We start from the raw sequence: 24,602 nt of genomic DNA, 5'->3' as shown, positions 1-24,602 counted from the left end.
GGTTTTTGGCAGGGGACCCACACAATCCAATATTACTTTTTCAAACGGCTCACCTATTACTGGAATAGGATGTAACGGAGCAGGTGGAATAGGTCTGTTAGGTTTCCCCACCATCTGACATGTGGTACAGGTACGGCAATATGCCACCACATCAGCTTTCAACCCTGGCCAAAAGAAGTTGCGCAACACCCGATGATAAGTTTTGTTCACCCCAAGATGTCCAGCCATGCTGGCATCATGCGCTAAGCTAAGCACCTGCCCTCGATGTGGCTTCGGCACCACCACCTGCGTAGCACCAGGCAAACCACACCGGTCAGAGGACCACCTCCTCATAAGAACTCCATCTTGCAAAAAATAAGAAGTGGGTGATTCACTTCCTGCACTCTTAGCTGCAGATAGAAAACAGGGAGCCAGTGATGAGTCATTCTGCTGAGCGGTTATCAATGCATCCCTATTCAATTTCTCATCCAGCTCTGGCATCAGTTTCATCACATCATTTCCGCTTGCTATTCTGCCACTCTCACGGCTGGGAGATTTTCTTTCGTCTAGCGTCGCCATAAACGTGTCAGCAACATCCACAACATCATCAAATTTGCGCGATTGCGCACGAGTAATAGCACAAACAGGAAACACACTTGATAAAGGGGCGGCAACATCAGTGACAGAAGAAATAGGCGTTTCCACCACTTCAGGCGGTGGGAAAACTGTTCCCCCAGCCAAGTCATTTCCCAGAATAAATGAAACCCCTTTAATAGGCAACTGGGAACTCACAGCAACTTTAACATGCCCCGTTTTCACGGGCGAATGTAAATGGACTTTGTGTAACGGCGCCCGAAGAACGCTCATCTTAATTCCCCAAACCAACACATCTGAATCACAAGCAGTTTTATCTGACAATGGCAGTACACTATCCAACATAAACGACTGATGCGCACCTGTGTCCCGAAGAATAGTAACAGGCACTTTGTCCCCCTCTTCTCCCGTCACAGAAACAAAGCCTTTCGTGATGAACGGTTTAAAACGTGGCTCTATTTCTGCATCCACATGGTGCAAATCACGGGTGAGAGTGGAATGCGATTTAGGCAAAGGGACAACTTTGATGAGACCTACGCCCGCTGGATTTCTAGAGCCTTTGCGCTGCTCTTTCCTCCGGAGCGCAGGACAGACAGCGATTAGATGTCCGGGTCCGCGACAATAAAAACAGTCGCGATTAACACCATCCTCCTGTCTATCTTTCAGTCCTATCTTTGGGGACTTTATTTTCCTTTCCTGTCCCACCCTGATATTCTGTGAGACAGCGGCCGAAAATATAGTTTTGTGGGTGAGAGTAAACTCATCAGCCATCACTGCTGCTTTAGCAAGTGAGGTCACCTTTTGCTCATTCAGATAAATGACTACTTGGTCCGGCAAACATTTTTTGAATTCCTCTAACAAAAGAAGCTCTTTCAGCCCCTCGAGATCCTTTACTTTACTGGCCTGCAACCATCGTTCAAACAGGCGACTTTTTTCACGGGCAAACTCCACAAATGTCTGATTGGCGGTTTTTTCACACTTCCTAAATTTTTGACGGTAGGCTTCTGGGACGAGCTCATATGCCTGCAACACAGTCTTCTTCATGATGTCATAATCCAGGCTATCTTCAATTGATAAACTGGTACACACCTCCTGGGCTTTGCCAACCAATTTGCATTGTAACAGCAGCGGCCAAAATTCCTTCGGCCAACTTAACGCGGCCGCTATACGCTCAAAAGCGTTAAAATAGGAATCCACTTCGGCCTCACGAAACGGGGGAACCAGTTTAACGTGTTTGGTGATGTCAAAACCTGTCGGGACCGCGGTGGACGTACTAGGATGACTAGAGGCAGATGTGGAGGGCTTTCGCTCCAGCTCCAAAGCTCTGACACGGAGGTGCATTGCTTGTACCTCAAGCTCTTTAGCACGGGCTTCCACCTCCCTAATACGGAGGGTCAAACGGAGAGTTTCCGTAGACCGCCCCGCCAGGGGTTCCCCGGCTGTACCAGACTCAGCTGCTTCAGGCTTCGCCCCAGCAGCATCAAGGTCCGCCTCGGCTGTGTCAGAGCCCGCCTCAGCCGCATCAGAGTCCGCCTCGGCTGGTAGCACGTTAACAGGCCCTTTGGCATCCGACCCCGGCTCAGCCTCCGGAGCCACCTTCACACCCCCGCCATCAGGCTGCTCTACAGCTGCCTGCGGGGCAGGAAGAACGCCTCGCTCCACCAACTCTGCACACAAAGCGTCCCTAACCACCGCTTTGCGGGCACCATAGGACACTTGAACATCATAACAACTAGCAATGATAAGCAAATCCGCTTTCCTGCACTTCACAATTCTATCCCACGAAGGCGAAGTAACAAAATCATCCAAAGAAAACTCCATAATTCCACACACCTACCACCCCCACACCCAAGAAAACCGCCAACAGACCAAACACACGCAAAAACCCACAGAAAAAGGCAGAGGACGAGCCCCCAATTCATGTTACGACCCGTCTAGGGCCAGGCCATAACATGAGCGAGGCACTCGCTTCCCCCCCAAGACCCAAGCAGTCACACGCAACCAATCCGTTAGATATGAGGTGATTTATTTACAATGTGAATAAAGAGAACCAAAACGGGAGTGTCAACACTTCAGGGTGAGCCAAGGCCAAAACAATAAACAAAACAAACCTACACAAATCCCGCACCCCTGACCTTACCAAAACAAAGTCAAAAATAAAGACAGAGTCTGACCTCCTTAACTAACTCAAAACAGGAGAAAACGGGTGATCAAAAGAAATGGCAGCTCACCCCTACCCACTCCACTTCCACAACTTTCAAGCGTATACTGCAGCCAGCGGCTACCACAGGACTACTGCTGGGTGATGAGGAGAAACGCGAGGGCCTCTCCCGCTGTAGCACTCCAGCCGCCTTTTATGGGCGGGTCCTCCAGCTGGATCCAATCACGCCGGGGCAGTATATCCACGCACCAATCGGAACAGGGCCCTGGCACAGCTAAATTAACATAGAAAAAACACAACACCTGCACAAACAAACACATTCGTAACAATGGCTAAATGATCATTTGTTTCACATGTGTTCATATCACAAAGAATAAACATCTACTTAAATCAAATTCAAGTCAAATGGTTAAAAAAATAATTTCACACACAAAAAAAGAGCTAGAAAATTCACCACACTGGGAAGGGTGAAGACAACTGGGTCGCCCGGCCCTGGCCACGAGGTGTCCCTTATTTATTTTTCAGGGAGTTGGCAACCCTACTCGTGTGAGAGACAAAGCTACGTATTTCATCATCCAACATGGGGTCCACGAGGTCATAGGTTTCAGTTTCTGTTGTAACACTGGCTTGTAACAAGAAAACAGGTCCTTTAAGCCAAGCACTGTCACCAAGCATGGAAGCAGGCACTGAGCATGTGCCTATGTCAGCAGTGTTAGAGCTCGTAGAAACATAGTGCCATTGTTTTGGTTCTGAAATCCTCCTGATTTGCTGCACCCTACTGCCAACATGTCCATAGAACCTCTTAGTCTGGTTACTTATATAGCCTAAAACCACACGGCTGTCTGTGTAGAATTCAACTGCATCAAGATTTAGGTCCAGTTCAGCTGTAATGGCTTCGGCAAGCTCTGCAGCTAACACAGCAGCTCCCAATTCCGGTCTTGGAATTCTATGAGCAGATTGTGGGGCCAATTTTGCTTTCCCCAGAACGAAGCCCACATGATGGTTCTGATCTTCAACATTGGTCTTTAGGAAGGCAACTGCTGCAATGACTTTAGTCAAAGTGTTTGAAAAGATGTGTAACTCTTTTCTGATTGCTCTTGACATCGTAGCAGAAGCATAGGTTCTCGGAATATGTACATTCTTGAGATCAACAAAAGATTCTTTCCACTTATTCCACTCAGCTTCCCTTTCTCCCGCCAGTAGAGTGTCCCAGTCTAGGGTCTCATTTGAAAGTTCTCTCAGTAGCATCTTTCCCTGCATTGTAACTGGCGAAGCAAATCCTATGGGATTGAAAAGACCATTTATTGTAGCTAAGGGACCTCTCTTTGTAAAGGGCTTCACTGTGTCGTAGTAACAGGTGCTGATGATTCCCACTGACAAGCGGCTGTGAGTAATGGATGCGTGAGTAGGTGAAGAGCCGAGAAGTTTAATCGCCTACGACGCAAACTGTGGTTTTAAACCTCTATAGATGAGGTTCAAGGTATAGGCTGTTTGTCTTCTAGTGTCCTTTTTTAAATTTTGTTGAAATGTATTTGATGTTTATTATAATTTTCGGGTTTTGTTTATTTTTATTGGGTTGGTGCAATACTAAGCGGGCAACGTGCAATCCCTGAGTGGGGCTCATACCTCGGGGGAATGAGGATTTTTTAGTGGTGCTCTGTGTGTGGATTTGCCGTGATTAAGGTTCAAATGGTTCAATGGTTCAATGGTAACTTTATTGTCCCTGATGGGAAATTGATTCGCAGTATGTCAAAACAAACAACAAACATACAACCAACACATCACGTACACTCATTAAAAAAATACTATAATATAATATAAGCCTGATAAAACAACCTAGATATTCCATCGAAAAAAGTGCAATGTGCAATGGCAACAACACTTACAATTTAGTGTTGTTAATTAAGATAATAGCACTAGGTACAAATGACAATTTGTGTCGCTTTGTCTTCACTGCAGTCATTTTATAACGACGACCTGATGGAAGCAGTTGAAAATCGTTAAAGAGAGGATGATCTGAACACAACAGGACAGAAGTTGCCTTCCTCAGCACCTGCCTGTTATAAAAGTCCACAAGCTGGACCTGAGACCTCCCTGAAATCTTGCCCGCCACTTTAACCAGATTGTTAAGTCTGGTCTTATTATCTATGGACATACTACCGTACCAAGCAATGATACAGAAAGTTAAAACAGATTCAATAAAACTTTTATAAAAGAGAGTCATCATTTCAGATGAAACATTAAAACCTCTCAACCTCAAAAAGTACAATCTTTGTTGGGCCTTTTTCACTGTAGCAGCAAGATGTGACTCAAAGGACAGGGTCTTATCAAGAACAACCCCCAAGTACTTGTAACTATCCACCATTTCAATGGCTGCATCATTTACCACTGTTAGCGCAGGATGAGGGGATGACTTCCTGAAATCTATAACCATGTCCTTGGTTTTCAAGGTGTTAATCATTAAGAAGGACTGATCACACCATGAAACAAACTCCTCCACAACAGGCCCATGGGAATCCTCTTCACCATGAAGGAGGCTTACAATGACTGTGTCATCTGCGTATTTGATGAAATGCCTATTGGCCTGTGTGCTGCGACAGTCATTAGTGTACAAAATATACAAAAGAGGAGAGAGACAACAACCTTGTGGTGAGCCAGTGGAAGAGTTCAGCTGTTTGGAAAAACAGCCGTTTATTCTCACACACTGTGATCTATCAGTTAAGAAGTCTAAGATCCAACCAACGAGATTAGTATTAGTATTAAAAGCAGAAGAAAAATCAATAAATAAAAGCCGAGCATGAGCTTTGGCGCCATCAAGATGGCGATAAAGGAAGTTCAACAGAGTGACCACTGCATCATCAACACCTCTACAAGGCCTGTATGCAAATTGTAGTGGATCTATCAGCTTCTCTACTTGCTGCAGGATCTCCTTCCTGACAAGTTTTTCGAAGGACTTCATCACTAAAGATGTAAGAGCAACAGGCCTAAAATCATTTAATGATGTAGGTTTTGTGGTCTTAGCAACTGGAGAAATAATTGATTTTTTCCATACCTCTGGAACCTTCTGTTGCTGAAGAGATAAAAGAAAGATGTGATAAAAAATACCACATAATTGCTCAGCGCATGTTCTAAGCACCTGGCCACATATATTATCAGGACCTGGACTTTTATTAGTCTTACTCATTTTAAAAAGATTTCCCACCCTTCTTTCATCAAAGAACAAAACTGGGGGGCCTCTGGTGCTCTCTGTTAAGGAATCCAGTGTATTCCTTGGAATCTCGAATAAAATCTGTTCAGCTCATTGGCTAACTGAAAATCTGAACTAAAACCAGGGAGACTTATCTTATTACAGTCACTGAGACAGTGACCAGTCATGTGTTTCATGCCAGCCCAAGCCACCCTTAAGTTATTGCTACCCATCTCCGCCTCTACCTTATCCTTGTATTTTATTTTAGCTTTTTTAATTTCTGATCTAATCTCCTTCCTAATTTCTCTGACTTTCAAGGTATTCCCTTCAGTAAAAGCTTTATTCCTTTCGTAAATCAGCCTCGTAAGAACTTTAGAGGACCATGGTTTGTTATTAGGGAAAGAATTCACAACCTTTGAGGGAATAATCATGTCTCTACAAAAGGATATATATCCGCAGACAACGTCAGTGAGTTCATTAATGTCTCTACATGATTCGGTAAACACCGACCAGTCTGTACAGTCAAAGCAGCCCTGCAGGGCTAAAGAGGCATCATCACTCCAAACCTTTATGCGGTGTTTCCTCACTTTCTCTCTTCTCAGTACAGTCTTATAGACTGGCAGAAGATGCACCGTGTTGTGATCCGAGGATCCGAGGGCGGGGCCAGCCACAGATGTATATGCACCTTTTATGGAGCCATAACATAAATCCAGAGTCTTATTGAAGCGAGTGGGACAGTGCACATACTGATAAAAACTGCTCAGTGTTCTCTTCAAGTCGCAGCGATTAAAGTCCCCAAGAACAATATTAGGGGCTTCAGGAGAGAGAGATTGTAGAGAGTGGATAGCATTGGAGATGGTGTCAGTCGCATTCTTAGGATTCGCTTTGGGGTGGATGTAAACGACGGTGACGTTGATCTGTGGGAATTCCCTCGGCAGATAAAACGGCCTCAAAGACACAGAGGAGCTCAATGTCAGGCAGACACACTTGTCTACGAACGGTCACGTTTTTACACCATTTCTGATTTATATACAAACACACCCCTCCTCCTTGCGATTTCTGGGTAGCTCCGGGGTCTCGATCCAAACGTATGGGAACCCCGAAGCCATTTAATTCCAGAGAACAATCAGGGTCAGAATCCTTGAGCCAAGTCTCTGTGAATGCCATTAGACGTGCATCCCTGTAGTCACGTAAATGTGCAACATTCAAATGCAGTTCATCTAATTTACTCCTCAGAGACTGCACATTAGCCAGGATTATTGATGGTAAAGGAATACGGTTGTACCGTATTTGCTTCCGCAATCGCTGACGTAGGCCTCCCTTCTTACCCCGCTTCCTTGCTTTGACTCTGTTAAAAATAAAAGTGCCCCTGTGATTACTGGATAATCCAGAGCTGGAAAACACTGGAGGGTGAAAAGAGTCCAAAGACGGGCCTGTCCACCGAAGATCCAGAAGAAACTCCCGTGAGTATGTAATTGTGTGGGAGTAGCACTGACTCCAAACAACCGTCAGGATTGCCAATAAAACCAAGCGAAATAAAAAACCCATCTTCAACAAAGAAGTTCCACAAAGCACAAGCCGATGCTGTAGGATTTCCTCAGGCAAAAAAAAAGAAAGAAAAATAGGATAAAATAAAGGAATAAAAAATAAGTTAAGACACTGACACTGACAGACAGAGACAACCTGCTGGTCGCCGCAAGAGCAGCGCCCACCACTAGCATAGCAGAGTAGGTTTATTAAGAGTGCTTTTGTATTACCACCGTCTATTGCCTGAACTAGCACTTAGTGCATGCTATAAGTGTTCGGTTGGGCCTTTTTATGTTTGAGGTGGATTTGTCTCTTTTAGAGTGACGAGCACCTGGGACCGCCAAGGAGGAACAAACCCTCAGGCGATAGCTTCGTTGCTGGCAAGGTTGCACCGCTACTATTTTTTTTGTTGTAGCGATGTTTTAGGTTTTTTTTCTCTTTCTCAAAACTTTGGTGTCTTGTCATGTTAATAAATTGTTGAACATCTTTTACTGATATTGACCCTCTTGTCCTGTTTATTCTGGATTCGATCCTGTGAGAGTTTTTTTTGGTCTGAAAGTTCGTACTAGTCATAAGAGAGGCCCACAGTGGTTACTTGGTGGCTTATACCACGCTACACATGCAAACGTACACCTATCTGGAATAACCCTGACATATTACAAAACAATAATATGATTAATTTCCCAGAATGGAGTTGTAAAGGAATTAAATACTTAGAACATATATTAGAGGGAACAGAATTTATTCCATTTGACAGACTAGTTACACAATATGGGATCAACAAGAAAAGATTTTTAGAATATCAACAAATTAAATCCATAGTAAAAAAGAAATTTAACCTCAGTCAAGTTGAATTACAAACACCACCAAGTGCGGCACATTTCCTTACTCTTAAATCCCCCAAATTATTATCTAAAATATACAGAACACTTTCTAAATTAGATGAATCAATATCCCTTCCTATTGCAAAGTGGGAAGCAGATCTATCAGTCAGTTTAGACCAAAACTTCTGGTCTCAGGTATGCTTAAAAACCTTTAAATTGATTAAAAATCCCAGTCTGCAATTAATACAATACAAAATACTACATAGAGTGCACTATACAGGTCATCGGATGTTCAAGATGGGCTTTACGTCTACCAACAACTGCTCACACTGCCAAACCAATTCACCGGACAATTATATCCACGCTCTTTGGTTCTGTCCACCAGTTCAGAAGTTTTCGCGCGAGATATGTGAAGAAATGTAACATTCCAACTTCCCCCTTAGTGTGTTTGTTGGGCAGCTTAGATAATGTCACTTCAGAAAAGAATATCGCCCATATGGTTTTCACTGCCCTATGCATAGCCAAGAAAACTGTCCTCATGAACTGGAAAAATAAAAACAATCTTAATTCTAACCAATATAGAAATTATCTATTAGATTAGATTAGTCTTGATACAGCCTCTGCCACCACATCAGATCAATTGCTCTGGGCTCCTTTGATCAGCTCCATCACCTAGTGGGGGTGGGGGGTCATAGTTTGGTCCCGCCTTCACTGTTGTGATTGGTGTGGGGGTAGGGACAGGCTTAGAGCGTCGGGGGGTTCCCCGGAGGCATATTCCTTGGGGGGCTCAACCCAGGGTAGCGGTCATGTCCGGTTGGGGGCTCTTTTGGCTCTCGGGTGACTGTTTCCTCGTGGCTGCGTGCAGCGGGGCTAGGGGAGGGTCTGTGCTGACGGACGTGGGTTACTGACCTGGTAGCCTGTCTGCCCCTGGGTGGGTCCGGGATGGGCGTGAGGTTCTGGGGGCGCTCCGTCTCTGGGCTGGGGCCCTGGCCGGGCCTCAGGGCCTTGGGTCCTGGTTTGTGTGCTGCTGGGGTTGTGGGCGGGTGGGTGCATGGGGGCCCATCCCTGGCGCAGGGTGCCGCCGGTGCGTCGAGCCACCTGGGGGGGCTCTTCAACTGGTGGGGGAGATTGTCACACCTAGCAGGAGCTTTCCTCTCCCCAGGAACTCTCTGCAGGAGGGGGAGATACAGGAGAGGTGGAGGAAGATTTCAGCCTGGGTGTCTATTGTCTCATGTAGTCTGGAAGATGAGTGGATGGTGGGGTGGGTGCAGTTTTCTCTGTGGTGGGGTTGGGTGGACTGTCCCGGGCTCTGTGGGGCCGGGGGGCGCTGCTGCGCTGGACCTGGATGGGCTGGATGGGCTGGATGGGCCTGGGCCCCCTTTCCCTGGCGGGTCGCGGAGTATGGGAGTGCCTACTGGGGTCAGCGGGGGAGCTGGCCCCAGGGAGGGGTCACCTGCCCCTCCCTTCCTTCCCTCCCCATCTCCAGCTGCCTCCCTCCTCCCGCTCCACCACAACCACCCACACATGCAGGGCCTTGGAGTAGGGGTATGTCACCAGGATGCAGAGGAGGCTACCCCCCCCTCTGTCCCCTTCTGGCTGCCTCTGCCTCAATTTTATCCCACAACTTAGACATTCACATTACTCACACTCTCATTACACATACATATAGGATCTTGGGGGTGGGCACGATACACGGAGTCCAAATTACCATCAGGGTGTACACCTCACCCCTGGCGTCGTTGCCCACCTCTCAATTTTGAATACACGTAGACATTGAGGGCTAGCAGGAGGGACTATGCGCTTACCTGCTGCTCTCTGGCAGGTAGCTCCATGCCCTCCTGGGTTTTAAATGCACCTTAGAACACACATGCATCAACACTACAATGAGCGGGTGGAGGGAGGTTTGGAGTCTTCTCTCACCCCCGTTCTCTGCGGCCTGCTGGAGCGGGGGGGCTAGGAGGAGTTGGCCGTCCGACTGCGGTCTGGGGTGTGGGGCCTCCCTGCTGCTGCGGAGTCGGGGCGGTCTGCCTCTCCCCACCGCAGGGAAAAGGGTAACACCTCCTGGGTCTGGGTGCAGTTCCCCCCTCCAGGGGCAAGGGTACCTAGACCCGGTTCGTAGAGTACGCTTGGGGAGTGTGATCGTGTGTACAGCGTCTCTTTATGTCTGTCTCCACGTTGGTTGAGTGTGGAGTAAATGCATATGAGAGCATGAGGGTGGGAATGGATGTTTGTGTCTGTGTGTGCCTGTATGTCTGTGTCTATATGTCAGGTTGGGTATCAGACGCCACCTCTCTGGGGACATCTCAGGCCCTCCAAGGTATGGAGGCCTATCTCCACCCACCACCACTTCCCCTGCCAGTGGCGGACTCCCTCAGGTGTCGGTGCGTTGGTGGTTCTTTGTGTCTGGGGGTGGGCGTCCGGGTACACACCGGATCACTCCTTGGCGGCCGCTTATCAGGGCCTGGAGCCTGGGGAAGCTCGGGCCACTTCGGAGGTGGGGTGCCCCCGGCCTCTCGGCCTGGGGCTTGGTCACTCAGGCACAGCTGGCTGCCGGCGGAGCTCACGGGCGCGTCACTGCAACCCCCCTGGCTTCTGCTCCGCGGCTGTTGAGTGAGCCCTCATCTGGGACTCTCCTCAGCTCTTACTGGGAGAGTGGCGCGGCTGCCCCTCTGTTGGTCTTCCTTGGTCTCTTGTGTTCTGGGGGCCTCTAGATGTCTGGAGTTTTGATCTCCTCCATGCCTGCTTCATGCCCTGAGGGACGGGGCTGTGGCTCCCCACACTCCCTAGCAGATCGTTACATGGAGAGGCCGTTGGAATGCAAGCATGCTGATCCACACAGGTATGCACACAGGTGTACACACAGGTATTCACAGACGCGGACTACAGCTTTCTTGGCTGCTGCCTCAGGGCACATTGTGCGCTGTCTATCTTGCGTGCTGCCCAATATCGTTTATTACTTAGTGTCTACTGATATTTACTGCTAGCTAGTTTATTGTGATGGTGCTGTTTTTTTTTATTATGTTGCTCTTTGTTGTTTGCTTTCTCTTCTGTTTTTTTTCTCCATATTTTTAGTCCATAAACTGACTAAAAATAAAACTCTTTTAAAATCCTGAGTTAAATAACATTGTCAGTCACACAGATGCTGCGTGACCTCAGACCTCATAATGACGGTCGTTTTCGGTGAGCTTCTTTCGCTTTAGTATTTCAACAAAGACCCAGGTGTTTTTTGTTTTTTTTGTTGTTTGGTTTTTTTTTTTTCTTTCTTCCCCCCCTTCTCACCGTCTCTTCTCCCCTTTGGGTTTCTTTCTCTCCCTCTCTTTCTTTCATTCTTTCTCCCTGTCCTATCCCCCAGTCATGTCTGTCCCGTTTGTAGCAACTGAAAATAAAATAAATTCATAATTATAATAAAGGTCAATCAAATGGACCAATATGGCAAGGTCATGATGATCCACTTGGTAAAAGAAATCCGCTTGGCATCTTTCTTGGCCTGAAGACAACAATTCTGATGGCTAAAGATCCAAACGGGACACAAAAAAAAAAAAAAAAAAAGGAAAATATTCTGTTTGGCAATTGCTTTGATTGATTTTTAAGCATGACAATGACCCAAACACACTTCCGCGGTAAATTGCAGTTAAAGCATTTCTGGATAAAAAAAAAAAAAGAGTCATGGATTGGCCTTCCCAGAGCATGGACCTGAAGTGGTGTGGGATCATGTTGAAGTCAACATCCAAAGTATCTAAAAGAAAGCTTGTCTAAGAGAGTTCAACCTGTGATGTAGAATAAAAGTGCTCATACCAAATGTTGACTTTCAAGCTTGCTAGAATAGTATAAATTGTTTTTGCTTAATATTCTAGATTTTTCATACATATATATTTGCATGTTTCTGCGCCTATTTCACCTTTTCTTAACACAATACAAAGAAATGATGGGTGAGTAAAAACTTGGTTGCAAGTTCTACAAACATTTCTCCCATTTTGACGTATATTTGTAGCTTAAATTTATTTATTTTTTACCACCAATTTGTACAGTACTCTGTATTTCAAAACTCATACAAGCATGCATCAGCTCTATGTGCTACTATAGTTTTTCTTTTGATAATGTTCTAATGACCGATGGACTTTAATTACTCACATTGCTGCAGTACTGTGTCCTACTCTGTTATTTCAGTACACAAGAGCTTTAATATGTTTTGGCACATTTTTCTTTTTCAACAACATTTGGACAGCTCAAACCGTGATAAAATGTACTTGTAAAAAATCCTCAAATGACTAAATAAATAATCAAAAGATGCATGTTTTTTTCCCCATTTGTCCTTTATTGTTTTCTAAAACTCAAATAAATGATACTTTCTTTTATACTACAATTCATAGAGCCAAAAAATAAGCTCACTGTAGAATGTAAACTAGATCAGGTGAAAATAAATAGTTGAGGGCAAAAGTATCATGATGGCCACAGTGAAAAAAACAAACAACTTTTTACACTTCTTTTCCAGCACAGTGTGTGGCTCTGAGTCTTTTTTTCTTTCTGAAGGCAAATTCATTTTTTACAACTCCTAAATGACATATTAAGATTTTTTTAAAATGCATCACAACAGCCCTATAAAAGCATGACAGTGAAAGGCAGTGAGTTTCCCTACACCAAAAACACAGTTACAATCAGAGATTGGTAAATTCTGTAGCAGATACTACTCTTTTCCCAAACTTCCCTGATTATGGAAATTCAAAAAGCAGTTGTGGTTACGTGAGATACAAAGAAAGACACAGCACTTGAGGCATAACACTCGTGATGTCCTCTGACAGTCCCCAAAACGGCACCTGCCCCCCTCTCCCTCTCCAAGCTGCTCCGGCCAGTGACCTGAACCGTCATATCGTGTGGCTGCGTCTGGCAGAGGACTCTCCTCCACCAGGATGGGACTGCGGGTTTCATTTGTTGTGTGAACCTCTGCTGCCGGCGGCTGGGGAGGAACTGAGTCTTGGGTATCCGAGCTACTAGAGAAGATCAAAGCCTTGGACACTTCCAATCTGAAAGCCATGAGAGTCAAAGGTGGCACGGATGCTCTGAAATCCTGTCGATACAGGAGCCAGGAGTTTACCAAAGCCAGATCCGTGAGGTACCAGAGCACTGCTTGGGGCCAGCAGCTTGGTGCAGAGGCCGTGAGGGGAATTGCATAAAGATTTTTCAGTTCTCTGTGGAGACGGGCCGACATCTGGGCTTTCTCAAAGTTTTCAATGAGAAAGGCCGCGCTCCTTTGGCCATTTCCCGCAGTAGAAAGTATGAAGCCACAATGGGATCTGCGCAGCATCAACTTCCCATCTGAGCTCACAAACTCATCACCGATCTGTCCTCGAGCCCCTCCCACCCTGCCTGCTCCATGAACCCCAGCAGCTAAAAGGCGTTCGAGCATCACAGGGGTGGACAGTTCCTGTTTGCAAAGGAACACCATACTACCTTTGGGGACCATTTTTTCTACAGCACCTTCTTTGTCTGAGAGATCCACCTTAAGATCGACATGTAAGAGTAAGCCGTCAAATCCAATTAAAGCAGTGCTGTAGAGAGACAGTTTGTTGTTGTGCACCTTCCCAGTGAGAGGAAGTGGATATTGGTCAACTGCATAATCGCCCTCTCGTCTTAATGACTGGCACCCTGCTTTGAAACGACACAATAATGGATGAACTTTCCACAGGGGATCAGCCTGTTTTGAACCATCTGAGCCATTTGCCTCATCACCACATTGATCACTATCACAAGTTCCTTTGTGGGGATTAGCGTTGGCTGGATACTTTGAAGAAGTCAGCTTCAGCGTGCGAGACAGCTCGAGGAAACGGGACAACGGGATGGCTTCAGCAATCAACGGCACCTTAGTCAAGTCTTCCCAGTAGAGCTTTGCACTGGGAAACTAAGAAAGTAACAATAGAAAAATAAATAAAATTAGGTTTTAGCATCTAACCAAAAATGAGGTAATAATTTCAGTAATCAGACAGGCAGAAATACAAACCTTCAAAGTTCCCATTGCGATGTGGATCCCAACAAAGCGTGCAACTTCCCTGGCCGTGACAGCGTCAGGCATGTTGGACAGTTTATTTGTACAGTTGGCAAGTTCTACCCAGGTATCCCAACCAAAGTACTTAGAGAAGTAATCAATGGGCTCTCTGGTTCTGTTGCCATCTCTTGGTGCATTAGACGGGATCACGGATGTTGGCAAACTAAGGGGGGAATAAAGTCAAAAGAACATCAAGAGCAAATCTTACATGTATTTAACAGAGGAACAACAGCAATAATAGAAAAAAGGGTATTTAGAGTTATTTCTATGTATGATAGTTTTGTAGACTCAAAGAAAGTCTTACTGTACCTTTGCGATGTGTGATCTGACTGTTGTGCGCTGATGGCCGAGTTCTTGGAGAAATAGGCCATTACTTCTGCTTCTGAATCAAGCTGAGGATCTGACAATTCAAAGCCACCCATATCCTCTTCATCGGGACTTTGAAGGAGAAACTCATGAAGATCTGGTAGGTGCTGCCACTCAGAGTCTGACACAGCTAAAGGACAGATTTATTAAGTTTTATTGACATCATCAATAAACAGCTTAAGAAAGTCTCTTAAATATAAATACTAATCATTCCACAAAAGGGAACAAACCTTGTTGCTCGATGACCTCAGGATCTGAGAAAAGACCTTCGACTCTTGTTTCCTGATAGTCTGGTACAGAATTGATCGATTCACCTGTTTAAACAGACTCAAAATTAATATATAAGCCTTTAAGTAGTATTTGGAGAATACCAAATATAAAAATCAATAAGAAAGTCAAGTCTCTTCCATTTGTATAACTGAAAAATACTGGCGATCGTCAGTGCAACCCCTCAACCTGCTAGTAGACACACCTATGTCATCAATTTGAAAATCTTATGTGGTCCTTGTCATCATAATCACAAAACTTTCAGAACTTACTCTGACCTTGGTCACTGAGATTTTAACTCATCCACAATTTTTAGTAGATGCACCTATGCTATCAATTTGAAAATCCTAGATGACTTCCTTCTTGAGTTATTGCACTCGTAAGATTTTCAAAAATCTTGATCTCTGATATTGACATTGAGGTCACTGAGACTAAAATCACCTGAGAGTTTTAGTAGCTGCACTGACAGTAATAATTTGAAAATCCTCATCCCTACATTCTCAAGTTACTGCATTGACCAGATTTTCAGAAAACCTGACCTCTGAACTTTAGGCCAAGGTCACCAAGATCCAAACTCATCCAAGGTTTTTAGCAAATAAACCTGTGGTATCACTTTGAAGCTACTATGCAATTATCGCATTCACAGACTTAGGGGTCAACGCTGCCCACCCGCCCATCCAGCAGGGTGATGACAATACCCCATCAGCCTTTTACGACTGAGGATTAAAAATGGTGGATTTCAAAGTAAGTGGAGGTCGAGTGAGTTACTTACGTATATCACAATCAGCTGTTTGACTTTCTGTCTGATTTGCATCGTGGGATCCCTCTGGGTTTCTGCCGGTCCCAGCAGATTCTACTAGGACCTCTCTCTCCTCCTCCTTTATTGGATAGAAAATACACTGGCTGGTGTTGAACTCTGGTAAGATGCAACAGTCCGTTGTCCTCTCCCCAACCTCTACTGCTAAAATACAAATCAAAGAACATGATTTAACATGGCACAGTGGTTTTCCAAGAGTTATACTCATTAGCCAGAAGGTGATTAGCCATGAGTGGAATCAGAGGTGACAACAGCTAAACTTTGGTTTATCCAATAATCAGAAATCCTGTTACTCTCAAAAAAGTAACATTTGATTTAAAAAAAAAGAAATCAAGAGATACTGTGCCAGGTGGTATGCAGACTGCAGAAATCAATAGTTTTATAATTACATATTGGTTGAGAAACCTTAATACTTACTTGGGATGACTGTATTTTCACTAAGTGCCTCTACATTCCAGCGGATGTGTCTGCTGCCATTTGTGGCTGGAACATCATTCACTATGAGGCTGCTTTCCTCTTTCACCAGAACAGTCCTTATATCGCGATGATGCAGCGGCTGCACGCTTGCAGTCTGTCTATTTTGACTAGTGGATGCAGTCAGTGGTTGATTCGAACTGTTCTCTTCAACCTTGATCTCATCACTTCCAAGAACTTGTACCTCATTTTCAGTGATGTAGCCCAAACCCTGTAATGAAAACAAGTCTTAAGTATGCAGTGTTGAATTCTATCTAACATAGCTGGTACTGCAAGCGTCTCACCTGTGCTTGATTGTCGCTTGCCATCATCAGGCACTGCTCCTTTTCAGCAGTCGCTCTCTGTCTAGAAGTAAGGAACTTCTCCAGTATGAGGCCTGGAGACTGGTCCATCACCTTATCTTGTTCCGTTCCTCCATGGAGCCCTCTTTCCTTCATTACTTCTTCAACACTCGTGGTAATTGACTCCAGCTCAAAGACGACTTGGTCTTCGGGAGATTCCTCTAACGTAGAGGGAATGGAAGGCAACAAAGCACCAGGAACATCTGCTTTGTTGATATTTAATTTGGAACTTGTCTCCGGCTGTGCCGTCTTTGTGCCGATCTCACAGTCAATCATTTCTGAATCTGAGGTTATGGGACATTTTTCATAAACTACCTGACAATAATCCTGCTGTTTCTCTGAGTCTTTGGGAGCATCTCCAGCTGAAACCCTCTTTGATGGTAAATCCCTTTTCAGACGCCCTGTTCCTCTACTCCTACCTCTCGCAGAATTCATAACTGCTCCCTTTCCTTCTGCTTTTTGCCTCTGAATTAAAACTTCTTCTTCTTCTTCTTTGATCTCCACTTGATAAGTGGAACATGAAACAGTCTGCGAAGTCAGACTATTTTCAGTTGTATCAGTACTGACTAGGATAGATCCTTTATCATTATTTCCATTTTCAGAACTGCAGCTTGCAATTGATTCATTTTGAGGAACAGTGTCACGTTGAGAAGTCAGATCGTCTTTCTCATTCTGTTCCCCAACAGTGACTAAATCTACCTCTAGAAGTAAATCTTCCTTAATATCTTCCTCTGCAGTACCCTGGACTTCAAAATCAGAGCTGGAATTCCTTGGGGTACCTTGTTCTAGCTTCTTATCATCTGATGCCGAAGGTTTTTCTGTCTCATCAGTCTTTGTCTGAGTAGAGCTACTTAAAGTGGTTTCGGATGTGAAATCTGGAAGAGTCCCATAATGTTTCGCCTGTTCAGATGATGAGTAAATGATTGGCGATATATGAGATGGATTACCATCTTCTGTTCTGCTTCCATTCTTATCTTCATAGGTCTTCACTTCAGCATCTAGAGGAGGTATGGGTAAAGATGGGGAGGGGATCAAAGCTGGAAAGGAGAGACTTTGTTCCCTTTCTTCTAATGCATTCTCTCCCATCTCTGTCTCAGTGTCCCAGTCTGTAGCAGCATTCTTCACCCCAACAAGCTTTTCACTTCCTTTGGGAAGCTGGTAAAGATCCATGGTTGAGACGCCTTCAAAGATGTTCCCATTGGTGTAAGTGAGACTGGGACTTTCTACAATATGCACAGTTGCCTTGTGCTTCTGTAGGGATGAGACTTCACCAAATCGCTCTCCACAGTCCTTACACTCTAAGGAACGCTTGGAATGAGATGTTATCACTCCTTCAGTCTCTATTTTTGAGGAAGCTTTACGTTTTCTGGTGTTCTTTGGCTTGGCAGGCGTTGGCTCAGGTGGTTGATGAGAAAGCTGGAGCGAGGACATCAATGAAAGTGCTTTCTGGTTCTTCTTGGGTCTTCCTCCTTTTTTCTTACCTTCTGCTGTGAGATTATCTGTGCACTCACTTGCTGGATGCTTGAGATTGTTGCTGTTAGTCTGTTGAGACATTGTCTGGGACTCATGAGGCGAAGCCTCTGAGGCTTGGGTTGATGCCTTGGAAGGGTCCAACTTGTAAACTTTCAGCTGAGGCTGTTTATGGCCTTTTAGTAGAAGCAGAGAGTCTTGCTTTATATTTGAGCAAGGTGTGTCTGCCTTTTTGACTTTTCCCCCTTTTTCCATGTCTGTCTTTGGCTTCCCATCCTTTGCATTTTTGCGCTTTTGCTTCTTTTGTATTATTTTTGTCTGTTTTTTCTTTGTAAGTATAGGCGATGCTACAGTTTTGTGCTTACTTATTTGCACAACACCCACACTGGCCACTTCCGTTTGCTTTTTCATCTTATTTTTTCTTGTATCCTCTTTGAGCTGTTCTACTTGTGGGGCTTGGGGCGATAAGGGTGAGTTTGTTTCAGCAGTAGATAATACTCTTTCTACTTTTTTATCCTTTTTTCCTTTCCTTCCCTTCTTCTGTGACGGTACTTTTTGCTCTGTGAGTTTTTTGGGTGGTGTCTTGCTTCTTGTCGCCTCTTCTTGCATTGGCTGACGCTGCTGCGAAGGCTTCCTCTGTTTCTTGTTTTTCTTTTCTTTGCTTTGTGGGCCAAATTTAACAACAAGGTGGGGTTTTTTTGACCTTTGGCGCTTGGCAGGTTTGGCATCAATTTGTAAGTCGTCTTGGTAGATGCTTCCCACAAAATCTTGCATATATCCTTGAAAGAAAAAAGCTCTGGCTGGCTTTCTTTTCCGGACTTTCACCAGCTCTTGGGCTGACATTACATTAATGGGTAATTCTGAGATCTTTGCCACCTTCTTAGACTGTAATTGCGACAGAACCTTTTCTTCAGCAGGCGGGTTTTCTGATTCAGACAGGTTATTCTTGGAATCTTCCAGCAGTTTGTCAGGTGGTTCTTCTTCAGGCTTCTTTTGTGTCTCTTCTTGTGTGTCTGGATCTATCACAGGGTGCACCTGATTTAGATCTACTGTTTCCATATGTGAATCAAAAACTTTTGTGGAATGGGTTTTCGATTCACTTGAAGCTTGCGTGAGTGTGTTTGCTTGAACAACTGTGCAAGAAGAAATGTCCTGTTCCTCTGGTTGTAAATATGTTTGCTCCAACTCAACGGTAGGCATAAGAGGTGGAACTGACAGGCTGGTTTCTTGCTCATCTAGAACGGTATGCTCTGCAGTTTTATCGAGAGTCTCTAGTTCTGTAGTTGGTACCAGAGAGGAGGAAGGGATTTCATTTTGTTGGATTGCTTGGGATTGCTCTAGCACCTCAGTTGGTATCAAAGCAGGGGTAAGTTCTAATATGACCATCTGCTCCAGATTTTGTTTAGGATCATCTACCTCATTCTGACTAACCATTTGCTCCACAGGATTAGAATGAAGCACATCAATATCCGGTTGCTGAAGGATCTGATGCATCCCCTCTCCCTCAGGTCTCTCTGCTTGTTCAGTTGGAACAAGTGTAAGCTCTGCATTTTCACCTGCTGCTATGTGAGGACCTAATACTGAGAAAGAGGGATTTTCTAGCTGTCCATCTGGAGTAATAGGTTCCAGTATAATTGTTTGCTCCATTGGATCATATGGATTGTTTGACGGGTCACCTTCATCTGTCTTAGAGTCTGTTTGTTTCAGTCCTATAAAATCTATCTGCGGTGGACTGAGATTCACATTCACCGGCTCTAACCCTTGTGATACTTGCTGCACCTCCAGTGGTGGAGCATGAGGTGGCACCTGCCCCAGTATGACAACTTGGTTCACTTTCTGCACATTTCCCAAAGACTCAATAAGTTTGCGAATCTGCTCTGTGTCAATATTGGCATCAACTTTTTGCAGGGGTCCGTTCGGCTCCACCTGTAGTAGTGCTGGTTGGCAGATGGATATCGGAGTTATAATGGGTGTAGTCTGTTTCACTTGCTGACCTTCTGGGAGAACATTACTGGCAGTAGCAGGCAAGGAATTGTGTTTAGTTTTCATGTGGTGCAAACGTGTCCTGGAACTCTTGAAAGTGGCCTTGCACATAGAACAGGGATACTTTGTTGCTGAAGCACCTAGAGACAATAAACGAAGAAACTTTATGGTGATGCTTTTAATTCATTTCAAGTCATGGCATTTCTATTTAACAACACTTTACCACTTGTACCAATGGCTTTTTTCCTTACCATCATTTTTTCTCGGTTGTGCTTTAGCTGTGGTTTCTCCCCCCTCTCCTTCAGCTCCCTCCGGCGAGTGTAACACCAAATGTTTCTGCAGAGCCTTGGACATGGTGAACCTCTTTCCACATTCCTTGCAAACATAAGGCCTCTCTCCAGTGTGTGTGCGCCGGTGATACTTCAGCAATGTCAGCGTTTTGCAAGGTTTGCCACAGTCAGTGCAGGCATAACCATCTTGGCCAAAATGAATTTTTTTATGAACGGTCAGCTCTGATGACTTGTTGAAGGCCTGACTGCAGATTGGACACTTGAAAGGTTTCTTCTCTGTGTGGGCTTTCTGGTGGACCATGAGCTCTGTGGAGTTTGTGAAATGTCGATCACAAACATAACAAGCAAACAGGGCATTCCTCAGTATGCACTGTTCATATTCTGCTGGGTGGCTCAGCTTGAGATGACGTTCTTTGCTCTTGTGATCGCTGAAGATTATATGGCACTCCATGCACTGGAGGGAAAGCTGAGATGCTACAGGGGAAAAGGGCAGAAGCAGAGTAAATACATATAACACACGTCTGTATCCCTAGACTCAAATCCATACAAAACATACATGCTCGCAAAAACAAACACATGATTCTAGGATTATTTCATTTGCGAATGTGTAGGTAAATTTGGATGGAGGTAAAGACAGGTTAAGAAACACCCGACAAAAATTATACCGCATAGTATTGCAAATTTTTTCTATGGCAATATTGTATCCATAATGGGAACCAAATATCAATAGTTTGTTAAATAAATGAAATACTATTAACAAAAGGGCATCTCATGCACCTCCATCCTGAGATAACACATGTAGCCAAGCAAAACAGATTAAATTGACTCGACAAAAGAAACATCCCAAACTGGACACACTTAGCCTGACAAAGCTAATGGCTCAGTCACAAAGTTAAAGACAGGACAGCAACCTCCTTACAGCTACAAAAAACACGATTAAATAAAAAATTGTTTTGTGCCTGGTGATTGCATTGATGTTTTTCACATTCTGTGACCAATCCCAACTTGCTGTAACTAAATGGTTGCTTAGAGCTTGGACTGACAATTACTCATAAAGAGATTGTGGAATGTTTGCAAATATTTCCTCTCTAATTTACAAATGTAGACAGATTGCCAACATATTTCCATCAATGTGAATGAGTCTTTGTTGAGTCAAGTTTAAGAACATAGTTTGCAGTTGAAGAAAGGGAGGATAAATCACAGAATATGCATATATAAGCATACTGGAAATTGTTAGAAATCAAAATAATATCGTACTGTGGGTAAAGTACTGTGATAATATTGTACTGTGGAGTGTCTGGTGATTCCCACCTCTAATATCAACCCAACCAAAATAATTTCTCACTTTGAGTTTTGTCTGCTACTGAACATTAGATTCTATTGACTGTACAGATTTAACCAAACTTCAAACAGTATCAGCTTAATGAAGCAATGTTAGGTTTACATCTTGTAAAAGTACTGCAAAGGATACAGTCATACACAGTTAAATACTGTAGATATTGTTTACAGCAGAATATGATGTCTCCTGTAATTCTAAATTTGAAATAATAACAATCAAGCAGGTCTCTCAGTCCTCGACAACATATAACATGGAAAGACAAGTAAAAGACTCACATGTGAGAGGCATGACCAGCGGTTTGGACATATCCATCTTCAAAGGATCTACCATGGCCTTCTTGGAAGGAACATATTTCCTGCCGTCACTCACAGCTTTCTCCTGCTTTTTACCCTTTTGCCCATCACATCCAGCATTCGTGTTAGTTTCAGGTACCGCTGGTTTTGCAGCTGTGTCCACGTCCATCCCTACCTTTGCAGGTGTTTCTGCTGATTTTAGCCTTGCTGCACTTCCCTCCGGTGCAATTACCTCCTCAGTCTCAGCAGCAGCTCCCTTGCTGTCTTTTTTTTGTGCATCTAGCTCATTTTGTGCTGGCTGAGCCTCAGTGTCCAGCGGTGGCTTTGAGGTCGCTGTGGTCACAGGGTTTGACCCACTCTGAGCCTGGTTTGCAGTCTGCATTTGTAGTCTTTCTTGTTCAGATGTTTCTGCGAAATCAGGTTCCAGACAGAAACACATATGACTGATAATTACACAGATATTAATCGCCCTACCTCATTTACCTTTTTGCCAAGACTGCGGGTTCTACACATTTTAAAAGGAGTGAAAAGCATCTTTGTAATCCACATAGCGACAGCTGGGGGACTAGCGCATATTGTTACTGAGCTTGTAACATTTGCATTACAAAAAAAACAAAGCAAAAAAACCCAAAAAACAACAACAACAACATGGGGCTCAGCCGCCACAATGAGGTGTTAAAGAATAAAAAAATAAATAAAAATTAAAGACGTGAAAACATTTGAGGACCATATTCCTACTGGTGAGTTCCTTGAGCAATGTCTCTCTAATAACCAGACGAAGATAATGGTAGCCTGGTTAGCCTAATTCACTGATTTGCGGTAAAAATCAGAGTGCAAAATGCGATACTTCCGCTCTGATAAAGCGCCAAATACACTAAATAATATTTCTCGATTTAAGACCATCCATCTACACAGACGCCCACTTACACAGACACGGTGTGTGGAAGTAGGAGGATGTAGATTCAGCGTTACCTAGACTCACTCGTCCGCCCAAACATCACCGCGTCGTTTCTGACAAAGCCTGCACGGAGGAGATGCAGACATCGTGACGTCACGTCTGACAAAGCTCGCGGAGGAGTGACGGGAAATGTGGTTTTCCAGCAAGTTTGGGCCACTCTGAAAACTGTTACTACCGGTTGGCTTCCTTGACCAGTGTTAAGTCCGTTTCAGTTTTTTTGTTGCAACAAATAAAATATCAGAAGAGGGAGAACAAAAACCTTTAAAAAAAGTGTAATATTCATTTTTATTGTAAAATTTCCAGGAATCCTCAAAGTGCAGGTGTTCACAGAGACACAGACTTTGTAGTATAACCTTCATAAACTCACACTGTGACTGCACACTCATGTCATGTGCACGCATGCAAACATAATCACAAAAACCGTCATTCTAATGTGAAGCGTCTGTTGTATATACAAACCCAATTCCCAAAAAGTTGGGATACTGCGTAAAAGATTAATAAAAACAGACACAATGATTTGCAAAAGTCATCAGCTCATACATTTTTCACCATACAACACAGAAAACATGGAAAATGGTTAAATTGAGAAATTGTACTATTTCAAGAAAAAAAAAAGCTAATTTTGTATTTGATGGTAACAAAACACGTGTGTGGCGTTCCTTCACCTTGTAACAACAATTTGTAAATGTTTGGGAACTGAGGAGAGCATCTGCTGGACTTTTGTGAGAGGAATGTTCTCCCATTCTTGTCTGATGTAGGATTCTAACTTTTTCCATTTGATGATGCATCAAATGTTTTCAGCTGGTGAAAGGTTTGGACTGCAGGCAGGTCAGTTCAACATCTGGACTCTTCTGCTCCAAAGCTGCTGTAAGAAATGCAGTCTGAAATATGAAAGCACTTCCTTGGAAAACAAGGTTGCCTGGATGGGACCATGTGTTGATCTAAAACCTGTATATACCTTACAGCACTGATGCTTTCCAGATGTGAAAGCTGCCAGTTCCATAGGTGCTAAAGCACCTCCATACCATCAGAGATGCAGGCTTTTTAACTGACCCAGAGAAGACAGCAGTGTTTCTGGATCATGTTCACATTTGGCTTCTTCACAAACCTCGACATGCAGTGATTTCAATGACAGAATTGTGTCAAAGATCCCAGGCATGCGACGTAGACGTTCGCCTTATCCCTTGCCCACAGAAATGTCTCCAGATTCTCTGAATCTTTTGATGATGTTATGAAAACAATATATTCAAAATCTTCATTATTTTAAGTAGAGGGAAATTATTCTAAAATTGTAGATGCAGTTTTTGTTTTTTGCAGATATGCAAAACTCTGCCCCTCTAAGATGTAGTTTATATACTCGGACTGTTCCCAATTAACCTAATGAGCTGCAAAAAATGTTCCTCCTGCTGTTTCCTTTTAGCACCACTTACCTTTAAAGCCTTTATTGCCACCATGCAAACTTTTCTGAGACATGCCATCAAATTTTTAATGATTAAACATTTTTCTTCAAACCCTACATTTTATACATTTAAACATTTGAAGTGTTCTCTGAAAAAAAATAAAATAAAAACTGGTCTGTGTATTTTCCAATTGATTGCATTCTGTTTTGTTTTTTACATTTACTCATTGCATTTTTTTTTGGAATGGGCTTTGTATACTGAGTTGTAGATGTATCTTGCATTTATGTGCAGC

The 24,602-nt window shown here is 43.9% G+C and overlaps 1 protein-coding gene across 2 annotated transcripts; it reads right to left on the bottom strand.

Moving 5' to 3' along the window:
* Nucleotides 1-12,566: 12,566 nt before the first annotated feature.
* Nucleotides 12,567-23,000, bottom strand: znf576.1 (zinc finger protein 576, tandem duplicate 1). Of its 2 annotated transcripts, none has more exons than XM_085290727.1 (10): nt 22,925-23,000; nt 21,935-22,360; nt 20,282-20,794; nt 16,521-20,170; nt 16,180-16,447; nt 15,718-15,906; nt 14,909-14,992; nt 14,622-14,808; nt 14,268-14,475; nt 12,567-14,168 (listed from the first exon to the last, which is right to left on the bottom strand). In XM_085290727.1, exons 2-10 carry the CDS (start codon nt 22,332-22,334, stop codon nt 12,957-12,959), a joined length of 6,711 nt encoding a protein of 2,236 aa, XP_085146853.1. In that variant the 5' UTR covers nt 22,335-22,360; nt 22,925-23,000; the 3' UTR covers nt 12,567-12,956. The 2 variants fall into 2 exon arrangements, with proteins under 2 accessions (XP_085146853.1, XP_085146852.1); XM_085290726.1 differs by having other exon boundaries at nt 22,880-22,962.
* Between the last annotated feature and the right edge of the window lie 1,602 nt (nt 23,001-24,602).

Source organism: Mchenga conophoros, linkage group LG11 (assembly GCF_057382185.1).
Source record: "Mchenga conophoros isolate Kocher_MC1m ecotype Shallow Benthic linkage group LG11, M_conophoros_male_GT1.1, whole genome shotgun sequence".
Classification (NCBI taxonomy): domain Eukaryota; kingdom Metazoa; phylum Chordata; class Actinopteri; order Cichliformes; family Cichlidae; genus Mchenga; species Mchenga conophoros.
This window is presented reverse-complemented; position numbering and strand designations above follow the sequence as displayed.